Source organism: Rhinolophus sinicus, linkage group LG07 (assembly GCF_036562045.2).
Source record: "Rhinolophus sinicus isolate RSC01 linkage group LG07, ASM3656204v1, whole genome shotgun sequence".
NCBI lineage: Eukaryota > Metazoa > Chordata > Mammalia > Chiroptera > Rhinolophidae > Rhinolophus > Rhinolophus sinicus.
This window is the reverse complement of record NC_133757.1, coordinates 13,272,499-13,293,993: the sequence shown is the minus strand read 5'-3', so window position 1 is coordinate 13,293,993 and position 21,495 is coordinate 13,272,499. Positions and strand designations below refer to the sequence as shown.

The window sequence follows — 21,495 nt, the reverse complement described above, 5'->3', positions numbered from 1 at the left end:
CACTTCACCCCTAGCCTTGCATTCTCCATACCAGCAGCCAAGAGTAAAGCAGGGATTCAGCTACTCGTTTAAGCTCCATCTTAAACATGGATGTCCAGCTCCATCTGAACACCCAAGTACACATCTGTTTCCATATTTATATCATTTTGTTCAAAGGCAATAAATATCCCTGAGAATAGGCATCCCGCCTGTCTCCTTTAATATACTTTTTTTTTTTTTTTTTGGCATAGGGCCCTGGACACCTGGGCTTCTAAACTATTTAAGCTGAAGAAAGGGACAAATGGCTCTCAGCAAAGAAACCGGTGTTCCCAAGCTAAGAAAGATGTCATCACTTGGGCAGCACTTAAGGTCCTGTTGGCCTGAATACCTATGTTCTCCTTGAGAACTATTTCTGCCTTCCTAGAATTTCCCATTTGGGAAGAGTAGGGGACAAAAAGATGTCTTATTCTGTGAAGATGCCACTCGGGAGAAGAAAGCTGAGGGCCTGCAGCTCTAGAAAAGGGAACCACGTAGCTACGGAATTCCCATTCTCCGCCGCCTTCCCAGGCCTGCTTGCTTCAGTCTCACCTAGAACCATGAATAAAGCTGGAAACTGCCATTTAGAGTAGCTACACAGCTGGGATCAAAGTTTCCAGAATACGGAATGGGACTTTCAGCAGTGTCTTGGAATTTTTGCCTATAGTCTTAGAGCTGAAGACAGTGGTGATAAATAATCCACCTTCCAAAGATGGATGCTAGGAATCTCCTTGCCGGATGTACCAAAAAATAGTAGAATCCACCTGATGACTCTCAACCCCTATTGCCCACCTACCGTGTTTCCCCGAAAATAAGACCTAGCTGGACCATCAGCTCTAATGCGTCTTTTGGAGCAAAAATTAATATAAGACCCAGTTTTATTTTAATATAAGACTGGGTATAATATGATATGATATAATATAATATCATACCGGGTCTTATATTGATTTTTGTTCCAAAAGATGCATTAGAGCTGATTATCCAGCCAGCTCTTATTTTCAGGGAAACACGATACCTATGAAATCAGAAATTAGAAAAGGCTTAGAGGGAGTCAGCAGGGAGCTGTCCACACAGCAGGAGTGTGGTGATGTGCCCTGTCCTGTGCTGTGAGAAGGATCAGAGGCCCGAGGGAGGGGGAGACTGGCTTCCTGCTCCCTACCTAGATGTTTACTGAGTGGGGACACTCAGGCCCTAGTGCTGCCATGGAACCCAAGAGAAGCTTGATGTTAGATTTTTGGGACAAACTGACTGGAGCGCCCCGGAGCTTGGAAGCATTCATGAACAAGAAGTCTGGAGACCGCTGACCTTGGAAGATCTGGAAGGTAGGAAGCGGGCAGGCTAAGACAGAAGACAGAAGTGGGAATGGTGTGTACGTCCACCGTTTAGCTCACTGGGGATGCACTGTGTTCTGTGGCTGGTACCCACACCCAAGCACCTTGAATGAATGCACTTGAGAAAGCTGCCTGGCAAGGGTGGGGGACTTCGTTAGTAAGAGGCTATGAGGTGACCTTGAAGGAGTAGGACCTGAGGCTAGGAAGGAGGAAGGGGTTTCTTACAACAGGTTAGCCAGAAATTGTTTGCTTTTGTCAAGGATCTCAAAATGTGCCTCAGCCAATGTTAGCTGAAAGCGAAGCATGACAGTGTCAGAGTTATAACACCTTGTCCCCTTTACCTCTAATCCCCCTGTCCATGACTCAGGCCACAAAGGAGTCACAAGTAAGACAGGAAGGAGGTAAAGAAGGAGTGAAAGACACTGTGCCCACTTCCTCAATGCAGGTCTCCAATTTGGGTTGCACCTGAGCTGGAAACAGGATGCAGCTCTGAAATGGAAACGAGAATCAAGGTTCCAACTAGACTGGACTTTTACGAGCTGAAAGTGACCAGAGCTACAGGATGTGCCTGAGATACTATTAAGGATGGGAAAGGGAGCTCTGATAAAGGATAATAAATGTAGCAACGGTAAAAAATAAGATTCTTCATTGTTTTGTCCTTTGTATGTTTTGGTCCATTCTATACACTACTTGTACACTAATTCGATACACTCATTGTGAGTTGCACAACTCACAGTGATTAAAGACTTTGGAGGCAAAGAAACCTGGAGTCAAGTTCCAGCTCTCACACTGAGCAAAGGAACCTTGGGCAAGCTAGGTAACCACTGGGCTTCAGTTGCTTCATGTGTAAAATGGGCAGGTTAACAATACCTACCTTTCAGGGCTGTTGTGAGGATTGGAGAGAATATGCACAATTACTGAACAGAGTGTCAGGGACACGGTAAACATTTAACATCTGTTCTCACGGTTGTAGAAATCTCCTAAAACGTGCATTTTCTCCTCCCTTTCACAAATAACTACAGCCCACTGTCAGCCTGTGGGGAAGCCATTTTGGTTTCTCTGGTTCCAGCATCATTATCAACATCATATTAACTTTATTATTATTGTTATTATTCAGCGTTTAAACTTTTTAAAGGTCTTGCACTTCTGTTATCTCTGTCCACTCTCAGGGCTCCCACCAATCTGGAAGGACAAGGATTATTCGCGTTTTACAGCTCACAGAACATCAGAGCGCCAGAAGGGCCTTGAAGACCATTTGATGGGAATGCCTCATTTTACCCTCAGGAGGCTAAGGCCCAGGGTGGTTCCAGGCTTTGCAGAAGGCCACACAGCTAAACAGTGTCCAGTTAACTGCAGACTGGGTATCTTCTCTTCTCAGATACACACAAACCCAGGCCTCGACAGCTTACCAGGCATCTCTGGATTTAAATCTTTCATCATGGGTTCATTTCCCTGGTTATTGTCTCTTTTGCTGTCAATGCATGGAAACAGCCATGCTGGAACTTGAGCATGAGGTTCACTTGAGGGTAAAGACTGTATAAGCAGAGAATTATCATGAAAATAATATAAATCACAACAGGGACCACAGAGAGTTTACTAATTTAACCGATGCTTCTGAGATACTGAGATGTTATAACATGTCCATAGGGATTTTCAGTCAGGTCAGAGTATTTCCTTCCTTTACTGTAAAATTTCAACAATGAAGAATAAAAAGATAAAAATAAAATCAAATTTCTGTATTGAAATTGTTGCCCACATAGTTCCAGAAAATTCAAGCTTTCCCTGAAATCCTTTTTTTATAAATAAAAATAAAAAAGAAACTCTTATCAGTCATCAGCAAAGATTAGCACCTAAGTTCATGGCTATACACGTGGATGAAAAATAGAAACAAAATCATACCAGATTTAGGTTGTTATTAATAGAAAATGAAATAAGACTTTGGAGACCCTATAAAATATTCAAGTGGTGCCCTTTTAATAGACTGTTAACAAGAGGCACTTTATACCTGGCCAGGACTCAATCTATGGAGTTTCAGGGAAAACAAAACACAAAAGACAAATTTAAGTTTCAGGGTTTGGCTAATTTGAGGTCTTGCATTTAATGGCATCGCATCTTGTCATTCAGCTGTTCCTGCAGGACATGGATTTCCCATTATCTTGTGTGATAAAATGGTGAAGGTAGAATGCTAGAGAATAGCTGCTGTATCTAAAAGGAGAGAAAGAAGCGACAGAGAGAAGGTTGACCTGAGCTTGGGTCAGACTCTGTTTGGTTAACAAGCTGCCTTCGATACAAGCCTTCAACACATGTCAGATCAGCTTCTGACACATGGATCCCTTCCTGGGAATAACTGTTTGGAGGCACAGAGTGGCTGTCCACTTTCTACAGGGCAGATATTTCTAGTCTGCTGGGGTCTAAATGTTAGTTGGCAGCTGTTGTCATGCTTGAACTGATTGCATGCACCTATGTTATCAGCCTGACCTTTTTTGTAGGCCTTTCAGTTTGCAACTCATGGATTAAGAAAAAAAATCCAGATATTCTTTATGTTAATTGTAATAATAGTTGGCCTAGCGTTATACCATCTTTAAGATCTAAAAGATTTGGGTATTTGCAAACCTTTCCTTGACCAAAAAGACATCATTTGGTAATAATAAGAATGCTGATCTAACAAGTGGATATTGTCGAATGTTGACTCTTTCATCTTCACCTGGGCTTTTCAATATTGTCAGGTTCCAAACCAGAAATGTATGAGCTAACAAATTTTGACTGGCCACAGTCCATTTTTTTTTTTTTTAAAGTTTAAATCAAGTCACTGAAATAAGTCCACAGTTTTCTTTTTTAGCATGTCCTGGCCAATACCCAGGCATCGAGGTCACAATGAAAAAGGGATAGGTAGGGAAGGTGAAAAGAATGTGAAACTGCTCAGGTGTTAGGCTAAGCGCTTTTCAAGAATTAATTTTAAAAAGGTACTTTTTAACTTCGGAAATTCTATGCTGCTATTAGCTAAACAAGCAGTAGGACACCACAAGACAAATACTGGTGGGGGCCAGGGGAGGGTCAGAACATTCACATAGATGCAACGTATTTGCCACTCTATGGCAAAAGGGATCTCAGTGCTAAAAATAATTTATATCTCAAATACACTAAACATAGCCTGGAATTATGCTCAAAGGTTTATATGCTGCCTGAGTCTGTAACCTTGAACCAGACTTTCCATAGTGACCCCTGTCCCTGTTTAGGTCAGTTGCTCCCTTGGCTGTCTTGATGGCCACGATGGAAACATCGCCAGCCAGAGTAGCCTCTGACCTGCTATTTTAAGGAAGGTTCTTGTTGTCTTTGGAAAACAAATACTATACAACAAACAAGCTTTCCTGAGTCATAATAGCAACAGATGAGCAGCCTTCATCAGGACAGGTGACGGCAGGCCTGGCAAGCAGCCCTTTTCCGAGTCCTCCATAATTTCATATTTGGCAAAAAAAAGAAAAAGAAAAAGAATCCCATATTTCCTCCTTTTAAAGTGTATGCCCCGTATGTTTATACAATTTCAGTTACTTTGGTCATAATATTCATAAATATAGACCATTTACACACCTGAAACTTCTAATTCTGATCCCTACACCAGTGCTCACAGAATTCTGTTAGGAGTATTAGGGATTTTCAAGGTCAAGATACTCTGCCCTTCAAGTAGTATTGGGTGTGTTCCCCCCCCCCCCCATAGTCATGACCAGGATTTGAACGGGAAATTAAAAGGAGCCAGACTGTGCTTTCCCTCTCCATTTACTGATTACGAGGTTATTAAGCAGGAATCCCATGGCTAGTGGTGCTGGGCACGAGGGTGAACAGCAAAGAGATGGTCTTGGTACCAACCCAGACCCGACCCCAAAGGCCTTACAGCTGAGTCTGAGAATCTCTGCTGTTTACCGTTGGAGGGTGGCTCTGATGGGCCCACGAACATGCACAGCATGAGGACTGGTCTGAGTAACTGATTCCGACGTGCCAGTGGAGGCTGAGTTTCTCAGGGCCTGCTTGGAGCGGGGTGGATGACATGGGTGCCTTACACACAGTAAGCATGCCGCGTATTTGAGCGCGTACAGTTCTGGAGCAGAACATATACTTTAAAAAGGCTGCTGAAAACTGGTTAGGAGCTGAGAACTTTAATATCTGCTTAAAGACAATGCCCACTGCCTTTCAAAAGAATCTCTTGAACAGATGCTCTTCCATTTCCACAAACAACAAATAATAATAATAACACATCTCACAGAGAATATAGTCAATAATGTTGCAACAACTATGTATAGTGCCAGGCAGGTACTAGACTAATTGGGGGAATCACTGCATAAACTACATAAATGTCTAACCACTATGCTGTACACCTGAAGTTAACATAAAATAATAATATTGAATTGTCAACTGTAACAGAAAAATAAATAATTTAAATATAACAATAATAACACACCTGTATTTCCTAGGGAGTAATAGAGAGTCTTTAATGGCAAAAAATGATAGCATAAAACATTAACACTATTTTGTCACCAGCTCCAGTTTTCAGGTTTAAGGTCCTATCAAAGGGAGTGTGTGTGAGTGTAAGTGTGTATATGTGTGTTCTCACACACACATTTTCAGAACTACTATAAAAGAAGAGGCTAAATGTATGGAATAAACCATCATCCTAACAAGTACATTCAGAACGTCAAGATTCCCAGCTAACAACTCCAAAAGCCCAGCTGCTGGAGGACGGGCCCAGAGGGTCATTGCTTTTTGGGCCCCGGCCTTGCACTGTCAGTCCGCATTTGTCCCACACTGTTGCTCAGCATCATTTCCGATGACGCAAACATCCCAAGGATTGATCCAAGAATAAAAGTAGGATTGTGTTGACTGAAAATGCCACCAGGACAGCAAGAGGAAGATGGGAAGTTATGAAACCAGAGCCAAGCACCACCCAATCGTGGGATGCTCTCAGAAGAGGCTATGGTCTCATGACAACCTTAAGGATACTGATTTCCAGTCTGCATGCGTGAAAAGCTCCAGTCACAGCTTCAGTGCACAGGGCGTTCTTGCCCGGAGGCCTCCCCCAGGACAGGGCAAGTGGCCACTCACGTAGCACCGGGCTCTACTAGCACTTCTCTGTGTGCTTGGGGCAGTTCTCCATGCTGATTACCATGTCTGATCCAGACAGGGCTCGCAAACATTGTTGGATCCCTGAGCCTCCCCTCAAAAGGGCAACTGTTAGGCAGTTGCTGGAAGACAGAACTAACGTGTCCTAAGCTCAAAGCCTGAGTCTGCAGCACTCTCATATCTTTTCTGGACAGGGTTTGGAAAATTTGGGGTCACACTTCTACCAGCTGGCAGTGCTCAAGTAGTCTTCTGCTTAAGCTATGGCCAGTAGTGGAGGAGGAGAAAGGGTAGAAAATAGAAAGGAAGGAAGCAAACAAGGGAAGAAGACACACGCCCCAGATGAAGGCTGCCACCTGCAATCACAGGGGGCCATTCACTTGTGCCGATGCCACAGGACACTAGTGGACACTGACCCAACAGTTTCCAGGGGAGGTTTAGAAAATTGGCAGCCCCTGCTTTCAAGATTTGGGATAGTTCTAGCAAACCCCTCTTAAAACTATACAAAGACCCAAAATAGGGACTTAAATACTCGTACACGCATGCTCACAGCAGCCCTATTACCAATAGCCAAATGGTGGGAATGACCCATCTATCCATTAACAGATGAATGGATAACCAAATTGCAGTCTGTCCATACAATGGAATATTATTCAGCCATAAAAAGGAATGCAGCACTGATGAATGCTGTAACCTGGATGAACCTTGAAGACCTTACGCTAAATGGAAGAAGGCAGAAACAAAAGGCCATGCTCTTCTGTATCCCACTTATACGACACATCCAGAATAGTTCCATAGAGACAGAAAGCAGACCAGGGGCTGGGCGAAGGTGGGCACAGGGAGAGACTACTTCATGGGTATGGGGATTTCTTTTGGGGTGCTGAGAATGTTTTGGAACTAGACAGAGGTGATGGTTGTACACCATTATGAATGCACTAAAATGTTCACTTTAAAGTGGTTAATTTGATGTTATGTGAACTTTACCTCAATTTAAAAAAATTGTATCAAGGTTTGTTTTTGCACTGATTTCCCTAATTTTGTTGTAAACTTTAACCAGGTGAAGAGTTGTATAATAAATCTTTAACTGGCGATGGTCACCCAGCACACATGGGCTTTTGCCAAAGAGGAAATCAGGCTTGAATTCTACGTCAGCTCCTCAGATTCAATAGCCATTAGCAAACATCAGCTTATTCCCTCTATTCCAGAGACAGGAAGAAGAAAAGGGGGAGAACGTCAGTTTCAGTACCTTCATCATGTGACCAGCCACTTAATACACACACAGCTGAAGGTCATAGCACGGGCAAACTGCAGTGAGACTTTAGCCTGGAATGGGCCTTTCATTTTGTAAAATTAGCGTTGTGCTATTTTTAATGTACTTTGGTTTTAAATAGGTAATACACACACAGTTAAAATTTTTTTTCATATAGTAAAAATAGTTTGCTTTCCTGCCTGTCTCCCAGCCACTCGCTTCCGCTCTGCTGGAGACAAGTGCTAAGAGCAATTTCTTGATATCTTTCTGGGATACTCTATAGGAATATACAACTACAGGTATACACAGCAGTCCTTTGAACAGCGAAAGCTTTACTGCTACTGAAAAGTTAAAAATAAACTGAGGAATGACTGCTATTCCAATCATTAAAATTCCAGTTTTACTGATAAGTTAGAAGGTGTGGGTCTCATTACGTAAGAAGCATACCTGGTGAAATGAAAACAGCAAATAACAAAGTGCCGTTAACTTTCCATCCACTGAAAACACTTTTTATAAACACTTTCGCTTTTTGCCCATTAGTTATACCCTTTCCCTATAAAGCAGAAAAGTTGTCTTCCTTTCTTGCAACTAAAATAATTGATGCCCGGCTAAATGAAACGATGTGCCGCTCTGGGATCTTTCGGTCTGACTCCTAATTTTTATATATTTCAGTGTGAAAAATCTGAATAGTAATAATATTCCTCTTTGCAACATACCCTGTCTGTCTGCAGTAAACCTCTGGCTACTATGTAAATCCTAAATTCTCTTCCCACCCCACTCCATAGATACTCAGTAGAGTAATATCGGACCTGTCACGCCTGGTTGGACCCCTACCACTCCAGGCCAGGGGCTGGCACTTAAATGCTTAGACAGGTGAGGCCTCCCTCTAACCTCAGACTCAAAGCTGGGGAAATACATTCCCTGACATGTCTACTTTGTTAAAAACAAAACTTGTGATTCTGTCACTAATAAATTTGTCTGAAGCAATAACTGCTTCCCTTTTTATTGAATAAGGGGGAAGGCTTATAAATACGATGAGAAAAATGCAAGTTTAAATACACCAATACATCTTTCCTCCCATGCATTCATACTGTCCCTATGTACTCTGACAAAACCACTACATTTAAGCAGCGGGTCAGAACTCAACATTCCAGACGTTGGAGCTGAGATTTACTTCCTCAAAGGCTCTCCTGGGATGGTGTCAATTCATTCATTAAAAGAACATTGCATACTTGCTATGTGCACAGTGCTATTCATAAGGACAAAATAAAAAATACAGTCCTTGTCATTAAGCAGTTCACAGTCTGGTTGGAGAGATAAACATACAAAGCACGAGCAGGGCTACACGGTAATAATGGCCATAATAGAAATGCAAAGCCCAGCTTTGGCCAGGACACCTGTGCGCTGGCCCTGTTGCCGAGGGGCCTAAGTGAACTCAAGGCTTTCGGCCTTTTGTGTGACACTCAAGAGAATAGATGGTTTTTAATGAGGAGAAGAGTGAACAACATGCTATGGGGAAGAATTTAGGTAAAATTGTGCACATGTCTATAGCACTTACAGCGATATCCAGAGAATGTTCACCAAAATATTGACAGACGTGGTCTCTTGGTGACAGGATTCCAGTGATTTTTATCTCCTTCTTTGTACTTTTCTGTAATATTTACATTGTTTTACAATGAACACTTAAACCTGTTTTTTAAAAAGGCGGTTATTCACCCTATTTAGAGAGAGAGATGGCTTTGATTCAATTTCCAGAATGTTGCTCCAGGCCTTTATGCGCTAGACCTTGTATAAGAGAGAAAGGCAACAGGGTCCTTACATTTAATAAGTTGATTATCTTGGTGGTGGAGCTGAGCATGCATCGGAACAATTTAAAGGCAATGGGCCATGCACCGATGTTGGTTTCTTAGTTGTGACACATGTATCAGAATAATGTGTAATAAAGGATTTGGCTGGCGTTGGGAACATAGATGCCCAAAGAAATGTTTGTTGAATGCCTAAATGACATCCTGTATCTTTTGTTGACACGATCTTTTCATTCACCTTCCTCAGCCTTCCTCACAGCTGTTACCTGTACCCACAACTAATGGTCTCCTGCACCCTGATCACTGCCTTTGCATAGCACTACCGCCATTACCAATTGATGTTTCTAGGACATGGTTTTCATCAGCTCACCTGCTAAAACTTCTCCCCTGGAGGTCCACACTGCCAGACTCCTCAGGGCCTCCTGTGCCCTGGCTCCATTGCTTCATCTTCCCAATTTCGCTTCTCAGGACACAGAACAACAAAGCCTCTGTTCTGTTTGGGTTTCCCCCTGCACTGTTTTCACAAGTGTCCTCGCCACATTTACACTGTTCTCCTATGTAGTGTCTCCTTTAGTCTCACAACAACCTTTGGAAGTAGCTATTTGCCAATCTTTAGATGAGGGCACAGAGATTCTGTGACTTCACATGACTTGCCCAGGCTCCTAGGCGAGGAAGAGGTAGGACTGGGATTCAAACCAGGCACTCTGAAATGTAGAGCCCACACTCCTAACCATTATGCTATGTCCTCTTCCTTCTTTCCTTTTGGAGTCTTAGGATCTCGAAGCTCAAGTGCTAGTCTCATAACTTCCTTAAAGAGCAGCGGTTAATATACAGATGTGCTTACTAGAGGTCATGACTCTTTTCAGCACATGACTTATGTTAATCCCCAGAATAACCCATTGAGAAAGGAACTATTATTGTTTACCATTTCATAGGCAAAAAAACAGAGGCATAGAGAGACTGAGTTTTCAAGGCCACCCAGCCTGTAAGTGGTACTGTGTTTCCCCGAAAATAAGACATAACTAGGGAAATAAGCCCTAGCATGATTTTTCAGGGTAACATCCCCTGAATGTAAGGCCTAATGCGTCTTTTGGAGCAAAACTTAATATAAGACCTGGTCATATTTTTGGGGCAACATGGTAGGACTAGCATTAGAACCAGTCACCAACCTGTCCAGAACCCACACTCTTTAGCAGGGTCCCAGCAAACCTCCTCTGCCATCCTATCCTAAGGAAACACGTGTCTAATGAAGGAGGGGTAGATCTGTTTTGGAGATCCTACCATAAAACACATCCCCATAAGTCCAACTTCAATAATCTGTGGGCTATATGGGTGGATGTGTTCCTGTCTTTCTTGGTTTTTATATTGGTGGGAAACATATAATGAGCAGATAAAGACAGCGATAATCAACAGGAGAGTGAAAAGGGCAAAGTCACAAAATGTAGGGATGTCTCCACAAAAATTCAGAAATCAATGCCTGAAGAGTAAGTTATTGTTTTATAAGCCTACAGCACTGTTACCTATTTACTCATGTCACCTTACAGGGTAGGCACTCTGAAATGTAGAGCTCACATTCTTAACCATTATGCTACGTCAGCTTCCTTCTTTCCTTTCCAATTCTATTCTATTACCCTCCCATTTTACAGATGAGGAAATAGAAGACAGAGGAGTAAAGAGACTGCCAGTAAGTGGCCGAGCTAGGACCGGACGCAGGCAGTCAGATCATCACTCCTCCACCTACCTTTAGGTGCTTCAACAGACAAGTCTCACTCAACTGGCAAATGACTTTTTGAGAAAGAACATAAAGAAAAAATATCTTGCAACTCTGAAAAACTATTGCACCAAGTAGAAAAGTAAAATAATTGAAAAATTCTTCCTCCCCTTTGAAAACATGCACATGACTCTTTATCGGAAACAATTTCAATTCAGTCCAGGTAGAGCCTTTGTGTTGATACCTACAGGAGTTCCAGTGACACTCAGAATAATGGCAATACAGGGCAGAGTGGAGAAAGGAGGAAGGTGGCTGCGGATGTGTTTATGTGTGTGTGTCCCCGCGTCTATCATCCCATATGCAATCAGACACTAGTCAGACACCCTTTGAAATGGAAAGGGTGGTGGTAGACAGCAACCCACGCCTGCTCAGGTGCCTGAAATAGACAGGAGTCACGTAGGAAATGACAATCCAAACCCGATTCCCCACGCTCTAGGTTGTCACACACAGACTCCCCCTCACACGGCTCCTTCCCTTACGGGATTCGGTTCCGCACTTACTGGCAAATACATGGAGCATGGAGTAGAATGAAGCCTTAGAGGAGTGTGTGTAACCTTCTCGTAGAGCCTAATGTCTTCTGTACTTACATTTTTGTTTCTAATTGTGGATCAGCTAGACACAGGCCACTGATTTTTTTTTTTTATTATAGTAGAAGCAGTCATCACAACCCTGTGAGGTAACTTACTATCATCTCCCTGTTATAAAATGTTTATTGCTTATTGAATTCAAATTGTATTAGACTGCATGCAGCAAGAGTTTTAATTAATTCAGCGGCAATAACCCTTAATTGAAGTAGTTTGTTTTATAACTTCCTGACGGTTTCCATTCACCAAATCTTGCTACAACAAGGGAGGCAATTGTGGCAGGTAGAAAATGCACAACGTGTGGAGGCAGAACACATGGATAAATCTGCAGACAAGTCAGGTCACCACTCCAAGCCTCAGCAACCCCATCTTTGAAAATCAGAGAGTGATACCAACATTGTAAACTAAACGTCGGGGACGGTAGCACGGCATCTGGGGCCAGACAGCCAGGGTTTGTGTGCCAGCGCCACCACTTCCTGTCTGTGTGACCTTGGGCAAATCATTTAACCTCTATGACCCTTGGTTTCTTCATCTGTGAAACGGGGATAGTTTTCATTCCAAAGCATACAGTGGCTATGAGGATTAACAGAGGTGAAATGTGTAGATCAGTTACACAGTGCCTGATACACAGGGAGTACTATGTGAATGTTTGATAAAGAAAATGAAATAGATACAAAGGTTAGAAGAATTCTTGTAAGGTGGAAGGAAGCACAGAGCCGAGTGCCCAAGACGTCATAGGCTCTTCACTGGGAGTTCTCCATCCCAGCAGGACAGACATGGCAACCCCTGAGCAGCCGAAGTACAAATTGCATCTCTACCTAGTAAGTCAAACCGAGACTGTTTTGTGTAAATTCTCATCCCGTCATCGACTTGGCTTCTGCTGGCCACTCTTTGCTTCTCTCCCTCTCACACGGTCTTCACCTGCCATTCAGTGATTGTGGAAAACCAGCCACAGTTTGGGAAATAAAACTGTGGTTCAGAAGAGCAAACTCGTTTTTGAAAGAACGTTTCAAAGGAAAGAGAGGACTTTGGCTCTCTGATATATTTCATAGATTCTGAACATTAGTAAAGAAGAGTTTCAGTTTTTCCTTTTATGTAGGAAGCTTTGCCAAGTTTAAATTTATTTTTAAAAAAATAAGAATCAAAGTCACATCGGAATAGTTTTAAAGTACGAGGCAATTCTTCAGGAATTACAAATATCAAGCAAATGTTTTCTAATTATGCTCCAGTGAATTTCAGAAACTTGCTAAAAATTCCTTTGCTCTAGTATTTGCATGCCTGCCTCGTTTGGGTATTCTGCATGTGTGTATCCATATATAAAAGCTCTCTTTTTGACAGACATTCATCCCCATATGCCCCATAAATACTATTTGAGTACTTATCTAAATAGACAAGTGCTTGTTGAAAATAACAATGAACTGATCAAAGAGCATTTGCAGAGAATTGAGATTCCATCCATTGGGAGCAAAGGAGAAAATACGATTTGTTCTAACAATTTGCACATGAGCAGTAATTATCACCTCTAGCATTGGAGATGTAACGCATTTGAGTATGATACGTTTTTACACTTAACATTTTTCTTTTTTATGTGTATAACATGTATGTCATATTAAAATAGAAAATACAGACAAAGCAAACAAAATGAGTAATAAAAATTGGAATAGCCATTTTGGTAGAGCCATGACTAGGAAACAGGTTTCCAAATTGCACAGATGGCGAGGACTGGAAGCTTTTAACAATATCCCGCTTCTGTTTCCTAATGCAAACAATGAATTCTCCTAATGAAACAAAAGGAGAACCTCAAAACTGGAGTCCAAAGCCTGCCTCTAATCCGACCTTATTATCAGATAGCTTGTGTGACCTTGAGCATGCTCGTGGGACATAAATCCTGGGACTCATAAAATCTTCTTTTTCTTAATTAGTCTGAAGAATTCCTCCAATGTCTTTGGTAATGTTCTTGGTAAAGCAAGCCCTCCCACACTATGGGTGACTATTCCCACCCCAGGTCACCTTCCCCGTGACATGCTTTGGGCAGGGTAGGTAAAGATAATAAGGGAGTCAAAATCCTAGTAGGGGTGTAGGATCGTGCGCTGCTTTGTAGCCACTGCCCTCCCCAAGTGGCCAGTATTTATTGGCAGGACGTACAGATCCAGTTGTGTTGAAGAAGATACTCGAACACATTTAGTTTCTTCTTCCCTCCCAATGGTCAAAATCCAATTTCTATGCAAATGATTTGGTCAGAATATTCTTATTTTTTAAATAGGTATCAGGATTCTTTTGCTTTAACAGGAAGATTTGGAGTCATGGTTACAAATGGCGCAGAATTCCTCTGGAGCAGAAGTAGCTTATCTCATTGTTATGTGCTGAGAGCAGCAGGGCTTAAAGGCGGTTGTTCCAGGTCTCCCAAGGACTGGCACATCCACCGAGACCAAAGCAAGCCTCCATGCCACTTCCTAATGCCCCAGGAAAGAGATGGAATACAGCTTCCTTGCTGGGTGCCCAGAGTTCAGAGTATATCTCACTTAAAGGTTAACTGGTTACTAGAAGAAATAGTGCACCTGGCCACTATTTTTATTTTGGGAAAGATTCCCACAGATCAGACAAAAAGCCTTGTCACACAAATTCCACCATGTATGTATAGCTGGTTCCCACACTTTTTTCAGTTCTCTCTTTAGGTGTCACCTTTTAAGAGAGCCCCCTCCCCCTGAACTGTCCCATATAAATGACGCCCCTTTACCCTTTTTCTTACTACTTTAATTCTTTTCACATTATAGGTATTTTTGTGTATGCACGTATGTCTATCTGCTCTCACTAGAAAGTAAGCTTCTTGAGGATGCTGAGTTTGTTCTGTTCACACCTATGTCACCAGTGTGAACAACAAAACACACAGTACGTACTCAACAAATGATCTGCACAATGAATCAACATCAGAAACCCTCCAGGCGAATAAAGAGTATTTAAGGGTAAGAAAGAATAAGCAATTATTTAAGGATAAGCATCAATCATCATATTGGCCCTAGGCACAGTGGGGACCATTTTATTTTTAATACACAGAGATGTCAGTCACATTACCACCAAATGCTCTCATATCTCAACCTCCACGACTAGAGATGGCATTTCTAATCCTTCTAATGACGGCCTTTATCCTTCTTTTCCCCTCACATACTGTCAAAACTCACAGTATAATGTCCAATTCTATTGATATCTTTTTGAAATAAGGGAGGTGCTTCTCACGGCATGGGTTTTAGTCAAGGCTTCATGTTTTACAACTGAGAATACCTTATAGGACTCCTCTCGGCCCCACCTAACCGAGTTTCCCAAAAAGGGAGGCACCTGCCTAAGCGACCTTTGAGCTACGAGGAACGCATGTCAGCAGGAGGCTGGGCACTTACTGCTAGAGCAGGAGGCTTCTTTAGGGCTGGACGACATGGGCTGGGCACACAGTTGACAAAGGCAGTCTCTCCCATTGAACGTGACTCGGTCTCCGGGTGGAAACGGGCGCCTGGAGACAGAAAGACATTGCCCTCCAGATTATTCCAGCAATTTTATTCCATTTCCTAATTCCTTCTGCTTGCTGCCCTCCAGTGCCAATTCATTTCTTGCAGGAGCACCAGCCAAAATGTCTGAAATGCAGTCTTAACCGAGCCAGCCAGCTGGAGGTGGTCCAAAAAATAAACGTGCCTCTTAAGAAGAATGCACTGCTTCAACGGGCAACCAGATAGTAAACGGGAATGAGTCGCCTCTCCGTACTAGAGGAGGGATGTTCCAACAAGTCACTTACTGGGGCACACGCAGTAAAGTTTTCCATCTTCCAAATGGAAAATACTTTATGAAAAAAAACATTTAAATGCCATAAATTCCTATTCAAGCGGAAGGCCCCTCCCCACGAGAACTGGTTACAGGTCAAACATTAACTCTTTCAGTTCCCTAGACCTATGCAACAAAGTCTGTTCAACAAGACTTGTCCTGGACAGCTGCATGGGTGACCTGAATGTATCATACAGCTGGGACGGTGTCCCTTCGCAGAAATGTGACAATGCTGTAAATATCTCTTTAAAAAGTAGTATTATCTTCTTTTCAGAAAGATAATTTCCTTTCACATGAGACATTCACCAATAATCGCACATTTTGCAAAAATACTGCCTTCTCCATGTGTGCCACCAGTTCAGCAGGCAGATAGCTGTGAACAAAAGTCATTAGTCAGGAGCCACACGGCAGTGTCCAGGCCTACTTACCTGCAGTTGTCCAATTTGCCCATGATCTTCAGCAACATGAGTTTTCAAACGTGAGATTGTGTCAGTTGGAAATGGAAGGCTCATAACCAAAACATCTCCACACCTCTGAGTCAGAGCAATTACTTAAGAACAAATTCAAGCTTCTTGATGTGAGTTTTGCATTCACAACTGCTCTCCCTCCTTTAAGTTGCCCTTCGGCTGCCTAGCAGTCGTCATTAACTGTGATGCACACACAGGTAGTACATTTGGAGTGAAGACACCTCCACAGATGTGCTTGGCGCCAGTCACCAAGGAGCGTTTTCAACTCTTGCACCCCCCAACTTTAGAAGTACTGAGTTGAGGTGCTCTGCTATCCTCTTGTGGTGCTGTATTATTTTCCATTGTTCAGATAAGGCCCAGAGAGGTTAAGTGACTTGCCTGGATTGACCAGCTAGGGAGACTAGGCCACAGGCAGGTGCAGGTAACATCCATCCACTCAGAACTTGCTCTGTCTTTAATAATCAAAGTCATACTTTGCTGGACGCCAGTGGGACGATTTTATCACACCCATTAATTACAGCTGACCAAGTGCCCAGTCTGCTCTGTGAGGAGGGCATGAGGAAGTTAAGGGTCCACAACAAACAAGCGCAGGTTCTTTGCCTCCCATCAGGGCCAGTGAGCAGGAAGGGCACGGAATTAGGAGGCTGTAACTCTCAGGAGCGGACCCTGCACTGCATGACCCTGAGTGAGAGCACCTCTAAAGTGTGCCCCCCAGGGCCCTCACATGCCTCACCCTACTCCAGGCCCTGCTTCTGATCTAAGTTTGGATCTTTAGACTTGAGTCCTATATGGACTCACTATGGGACAAACCGGAGTCCAGTTCTCAACACTGGGTCTGGTCTTTTGAACTCTGAGTTTCGTTATTTCATAAATGAACCCTTTTCAAGGAGTTTCCCCTTTCCCTACATCCTCTGCCCACATGGGTCCACTTCCTTCTGTTATTTGCACGGATGTGCGTAATACAAAGGGAACTGGATATAGAGTCAAAAAACCTGAGTTCCAATCTCAGGCTTGCAACGTTAACCTGGGAAAGTGCCTTAACCTCTGAGACCCAGAGTCACTCAACAATAGGAACACTAATGCTGGATTGATTTCGTGGAACTGCTAAGAGGGTGAAATTAAATTCTACAGAAATGCATTTGTAAGCCATGAAGGTGGACTCCAAGGTAGGTAGCATTACTGTCATTTAGCAGTCGCTGTAGCAGCACTCTGGCAGCAATAGTGAGCCCCTCTCGCTGGCTCAAACGTCCAGGGACAGGGCTGTCTGTCTGTCCAGTGTTACCAAATTAAAACAATGAGCTCTCAGGGCCCTGGTCAGGAGGGCTCTTAGAGTTTACCTGGGCCAGGGCGTTCTGACCTGCTGAGTCACGTTACACTTGGGAACCCTCCAGAAACTACTTAATAAGCATGTGCGTTTTTGGGGAGAGAAGGCTAGAAATGGCTCTTTTTAAAGAGACGCTTCCAGTGACCATCCAGGTTTGGGGAATCACTCGCATCTAGTCCACAGCCTCTCATTTTACAGATGAGGCAGTTACCTTGGAAATGTTAATTCATGTAAGTCTCAAATCAGCCTTGGAAACGATTGGAACTGGGGTCTCCTGAATGCCAGCCCAGGGCTTTTAACCGGGCTGTGGGATACAACCTGTAAAGGGAGAGGTCAAGAGGGAACTTTGCTTTTGATTAAATATGGAAACAGTTTCAGCTCATGAATCCAAAACTTTTAACTTTTGCTTTTAAAAATGTATTGAGAAATGGGCTCATCATTATAAAAATTATTAAAATAACTGCGTTATAAAATCTTATTATGATTCATCTATCAGTATTACCTTGTTAATTAATTACATGAAATTAAATTTACCCTTCGAGAGTTTACATCTCTCTGGCCCAGCAACATGAAATGCTGAAAAACAAAATAAAGCACCTTCTCTGAACTGTAGTTTTTAGAAACATGGAGCCAATGGCAATCACCAACCGTCATGTGGTTGCCCAAGTAGAACTGATCAATAAAGAAGCTGACCCTTGTTGGTGAATCTCATTATAGGAATTAAGCCCAACTTAAGTTCTCTAATGAGTAGCAGTCAAAGCACAATAATAAATACACATCTTCCCACTCACAGTTCACAGAGTTTCCTTCTCTATGACTGATCATTCTAATCAAGCTGGCTTGTGCAGTTAAGATTTAACCTTGCAGATGACAGATGGCCATAGAGCAGGGGTTGGCAAACTTTTCCCTTGAAAGACCAGCTCATAGATATTTTTTAACATTTTGCGGATCATATGGCTTTTGTCACAACTACTCAGTTCTGTCACTGTAGCTTGAAAGCAGCTATAGATGCCTCATAAACAAATGGGCGTGGCTGTGTTCCAATAAAACTTTATTTACAAAAACAGGTATTGGGTCTAGTTTGGCTCATGGGGCATAGTTTGCTCACTCTAGCTATACAGTAAATTAGACTATTTTACACACACACACACACACACACACACACACACACAAAGAACTACTTCCAAATAAGCTTTATCTCTTGAAGCAGTCATGCCATGTCCTCCCAATGTTTCGCTGCTCAAAATCCTTCGAGATCTAGAGCTGCTTTCAGACTTGGTTTCAAGCCACTTGAAAATCAGTCATATTATTTAGTAGAGGACATCATAAGTTACTTTTTTATTACAACTGATAATAAAGTAGAAAGATAAAGATATCTAAGGACTCATCAGAAAGAGAATATTTTAAGGCTAAGTACAACTCAAGACTAAAGGTGTACGAGTATATCCCAAGATTTGACAGCAGAACCCAGCGTTGCTCTGTTGGGAAGCCCTCACTTACTTGCAGATGGTACAAGCAAAGCAGTTGGGATGGTAGGTTTTGCCCAGGGCAGTCACCACCTCTCCTTCCACGAATTCCCCACAGCCATGGCAGCGTGTCCCATACATCCTCTGGTAGTCCAGGGTGCAGAGATACTCCCCGTTCTTTATGAAGAAGCCACCTTGTGCCAGGTCGCAGCCACACACTGTGGAAAGATAAGTTCACATCTGGTCATGATCTGCCAAGTTGCTGGGCAGCAGCTGCCTTCTACCTCATGCTGTTAACTTACTCTATGATCTCAGCGGTTTGGGGTTAGGGGAGGGGACTGGTACAAAGAGCTATTTATTGTTGGGCTCTGATTTCTCTCTTGCCTCCCTCCCCTTTTATTTCCCTTCCTTTGGGAGCTATGCAATATCTCATACAAGTAAAATCCATTGGCCAAGTCTCAATGACTTTTGTGGTATGTCTAAGATTCAGAGATAATCAAACAGTCTTTGATGGAATGATACCCTTGGTTCATGCTGTCTCAAATATGAACAGAGCTGTCGCTGGCAGTGCTATTTAGGAAAGGTACCCCCTGCTTGCCCACACAACTCCTTGGTTTGGGCCAAGATTGTAACCAAGCTGAGTAATAAATTCCCACTATACTAAAAGCAGCAGCTGAAATGTCCAATGTCTATTTTTTCACACTCTGGAAATACTTTCCCATAGCTATAAAAAAATTCAGACGTTTAATTTTCTCTTTGGGCAGTAAATACGATGAGCCAATTATTTATATATTATAGAAAGATAGAGATAAAAACGAACAGGCAAAACGGGAAAGAAAAGGGATCTTGTCCAAGATAAAAAACTATCGTCCGGAACCTCAGTACATGCCAAAAAGGATGCTTTGCTGTGTCTGGATGTTGGTGTCTTTTTCAAAACTGTGCAGCTGTGGATCATGGAGATAGTTCAAAGGAGAAGGTCCTGGGATTCCAGGGGCTTTGGTCTGTCCTATGTGTTCAGACAAGACCAGAGGAGGACAAAGCAACTTGTCCCAAAACAGAGCCTAAGGCAGCCCCTGAGAGTAAAGATTTTCCACTGCCACAGGAGTGGGGAGAAACAGCCAAAGCTGGAAACCTCCAATCTTAACTTCTCAATTCCCAAGGCTAGGTGACTCCTATACCATTAAGGGTCCTAGGCAAAGAATTCAGCATTCTTCTTGATTATTTCCCCAAGCTTCTGGAATAGGCACTCAGGTGGGGTTGGAAGGAAGTGCATGCGATTACTAAATTGCTTGCCTAAGGACCTACTAAAACTCTTCCAGCGTTCCTCTGATTAGTTCCCATGACTCATCAATCCACCTGGATGAACTAGTATTGATTATAGCAAGACTCTGAGTGGGGGAACTGCTCCCCCACCTTCAGTCAGCAGTCTTTACTAACCGCCAACTGTTAAAGACATTCAAGGTGACAAAGAACCGACAAACAAGCTTTCCACTATCGTTTCCTCAGTCTTTGTTTAGCTCAACACTCCACAGCTATGACCTCCCTTTTTGCAATTTACAATCAAGTAACCAAAGATGATGGCCTGAGTCCACCAGGCCCGAAAATGACCACCCTATAAATACTACCGTGATCATACCACCTGGAAAACAGATCATTCGTCACCTGCTGCCTCCTCCAACCTGCCAGTGTCCCCACTGTTCTCACACCTGCTTCTTCCTTACCAAATGTGTCCGGTGGGCGGAAGGAATGCAAGTGTGGACTCCCCTTTACTCCAACTGCAAACTCCTTTAACAGCAATAGATACAATCCTGGGGGTCACAGAACACCTTAGAGATTTTTCTTCAATAGTCTTCTATGTACATATCTTATTTTCCCAGAAAATGACAAAGGACTTTATTGGCGAAGTATTGTATTGGAAAAAAAAAAAAAAAGAAAGAAAGAAAGAAAAGAAAAAGAAAAAAGAAAATCACACCCAATAACCTGGAACCAACCTGCATTTCTATCAGTAGAGTGATAGCGAAATAAATTACAGTATGTCCAGCCTATGGAGCTGCTATTAAAAAGAGTAGCTTGGATCAATATTTACGATCCAGAGGCCTGTCTGTGATATATTGTTAAGTAAAAAGAACAAATGTCACAGAGTAAAGAATTTTAATAATCCTATTTTTAAAAAGTCTGCTTATGATTTTACAAGCAGAACAAGGAAAAATGAGGTAACACAAACAGAGAGTTATTTAAATTGGTTGTCTCGAGAGGATGAAGAATTAATTTTTCTTCATATACCTATGTATCAGCTCACTTTGTAAAAATGCTTAACTGTTAAAATAAACAAAATTTACCATTTTAACCAATTTTGAGTGTATAGTTTAGTGGCATTAAGGACATTCACATTGTTGTGCAACCATCACCACCATCCATCCACAGAACATCGTTCATCTTGCAAAACTGAAACTCTGTGCCCATTAAACAATAATGGGTACATTGCTCCTTCCCCCAACCCCTGGGAAACACCATTCTTCTTTTTGCCTCTATGAATCTGACTACTTTAGGTATCTGATATAAGTGGA

At 42.5% G+C, this 21,495-nt stretch overlaps 1 protein-coding gene across 33 annotated transcripts in view; it reads right to left on the bottom strand.

Moving 5' to 3' along the window:
- Positions 1 to 21,495, bottom strand: part of ABLIM1 (actin binding LIM protein 1) — a 280,514-nt gene that overhangs the window by 93,567 nt on the left and 165,452 nt on the right. For all 33 annotated transcript variants that reach the window (XR_012498406.1, XR_012498407.1, XR_012498412.1 and 30 more), the window contains 2 exons: positions 18,963 to 19,146; positions 15,257 to 15,366 (listed from right to left, as the gene is read on the bottom strand). Coding sequence is in view for 17 of the 33 variants with exons in the window: in XM_074339008.1 (XP_074195109.1) it covers positions 15,257 to 15,366; positions 18,963 to 19,146 (294 nt within the window). In the remaining 16 variants the exon portion in view is untranslated. The remainder of the gene's footprint in view (positions 1 to 15,256; positions 15,367 to 18,962; positions 19,147 to 21,495) is intronic.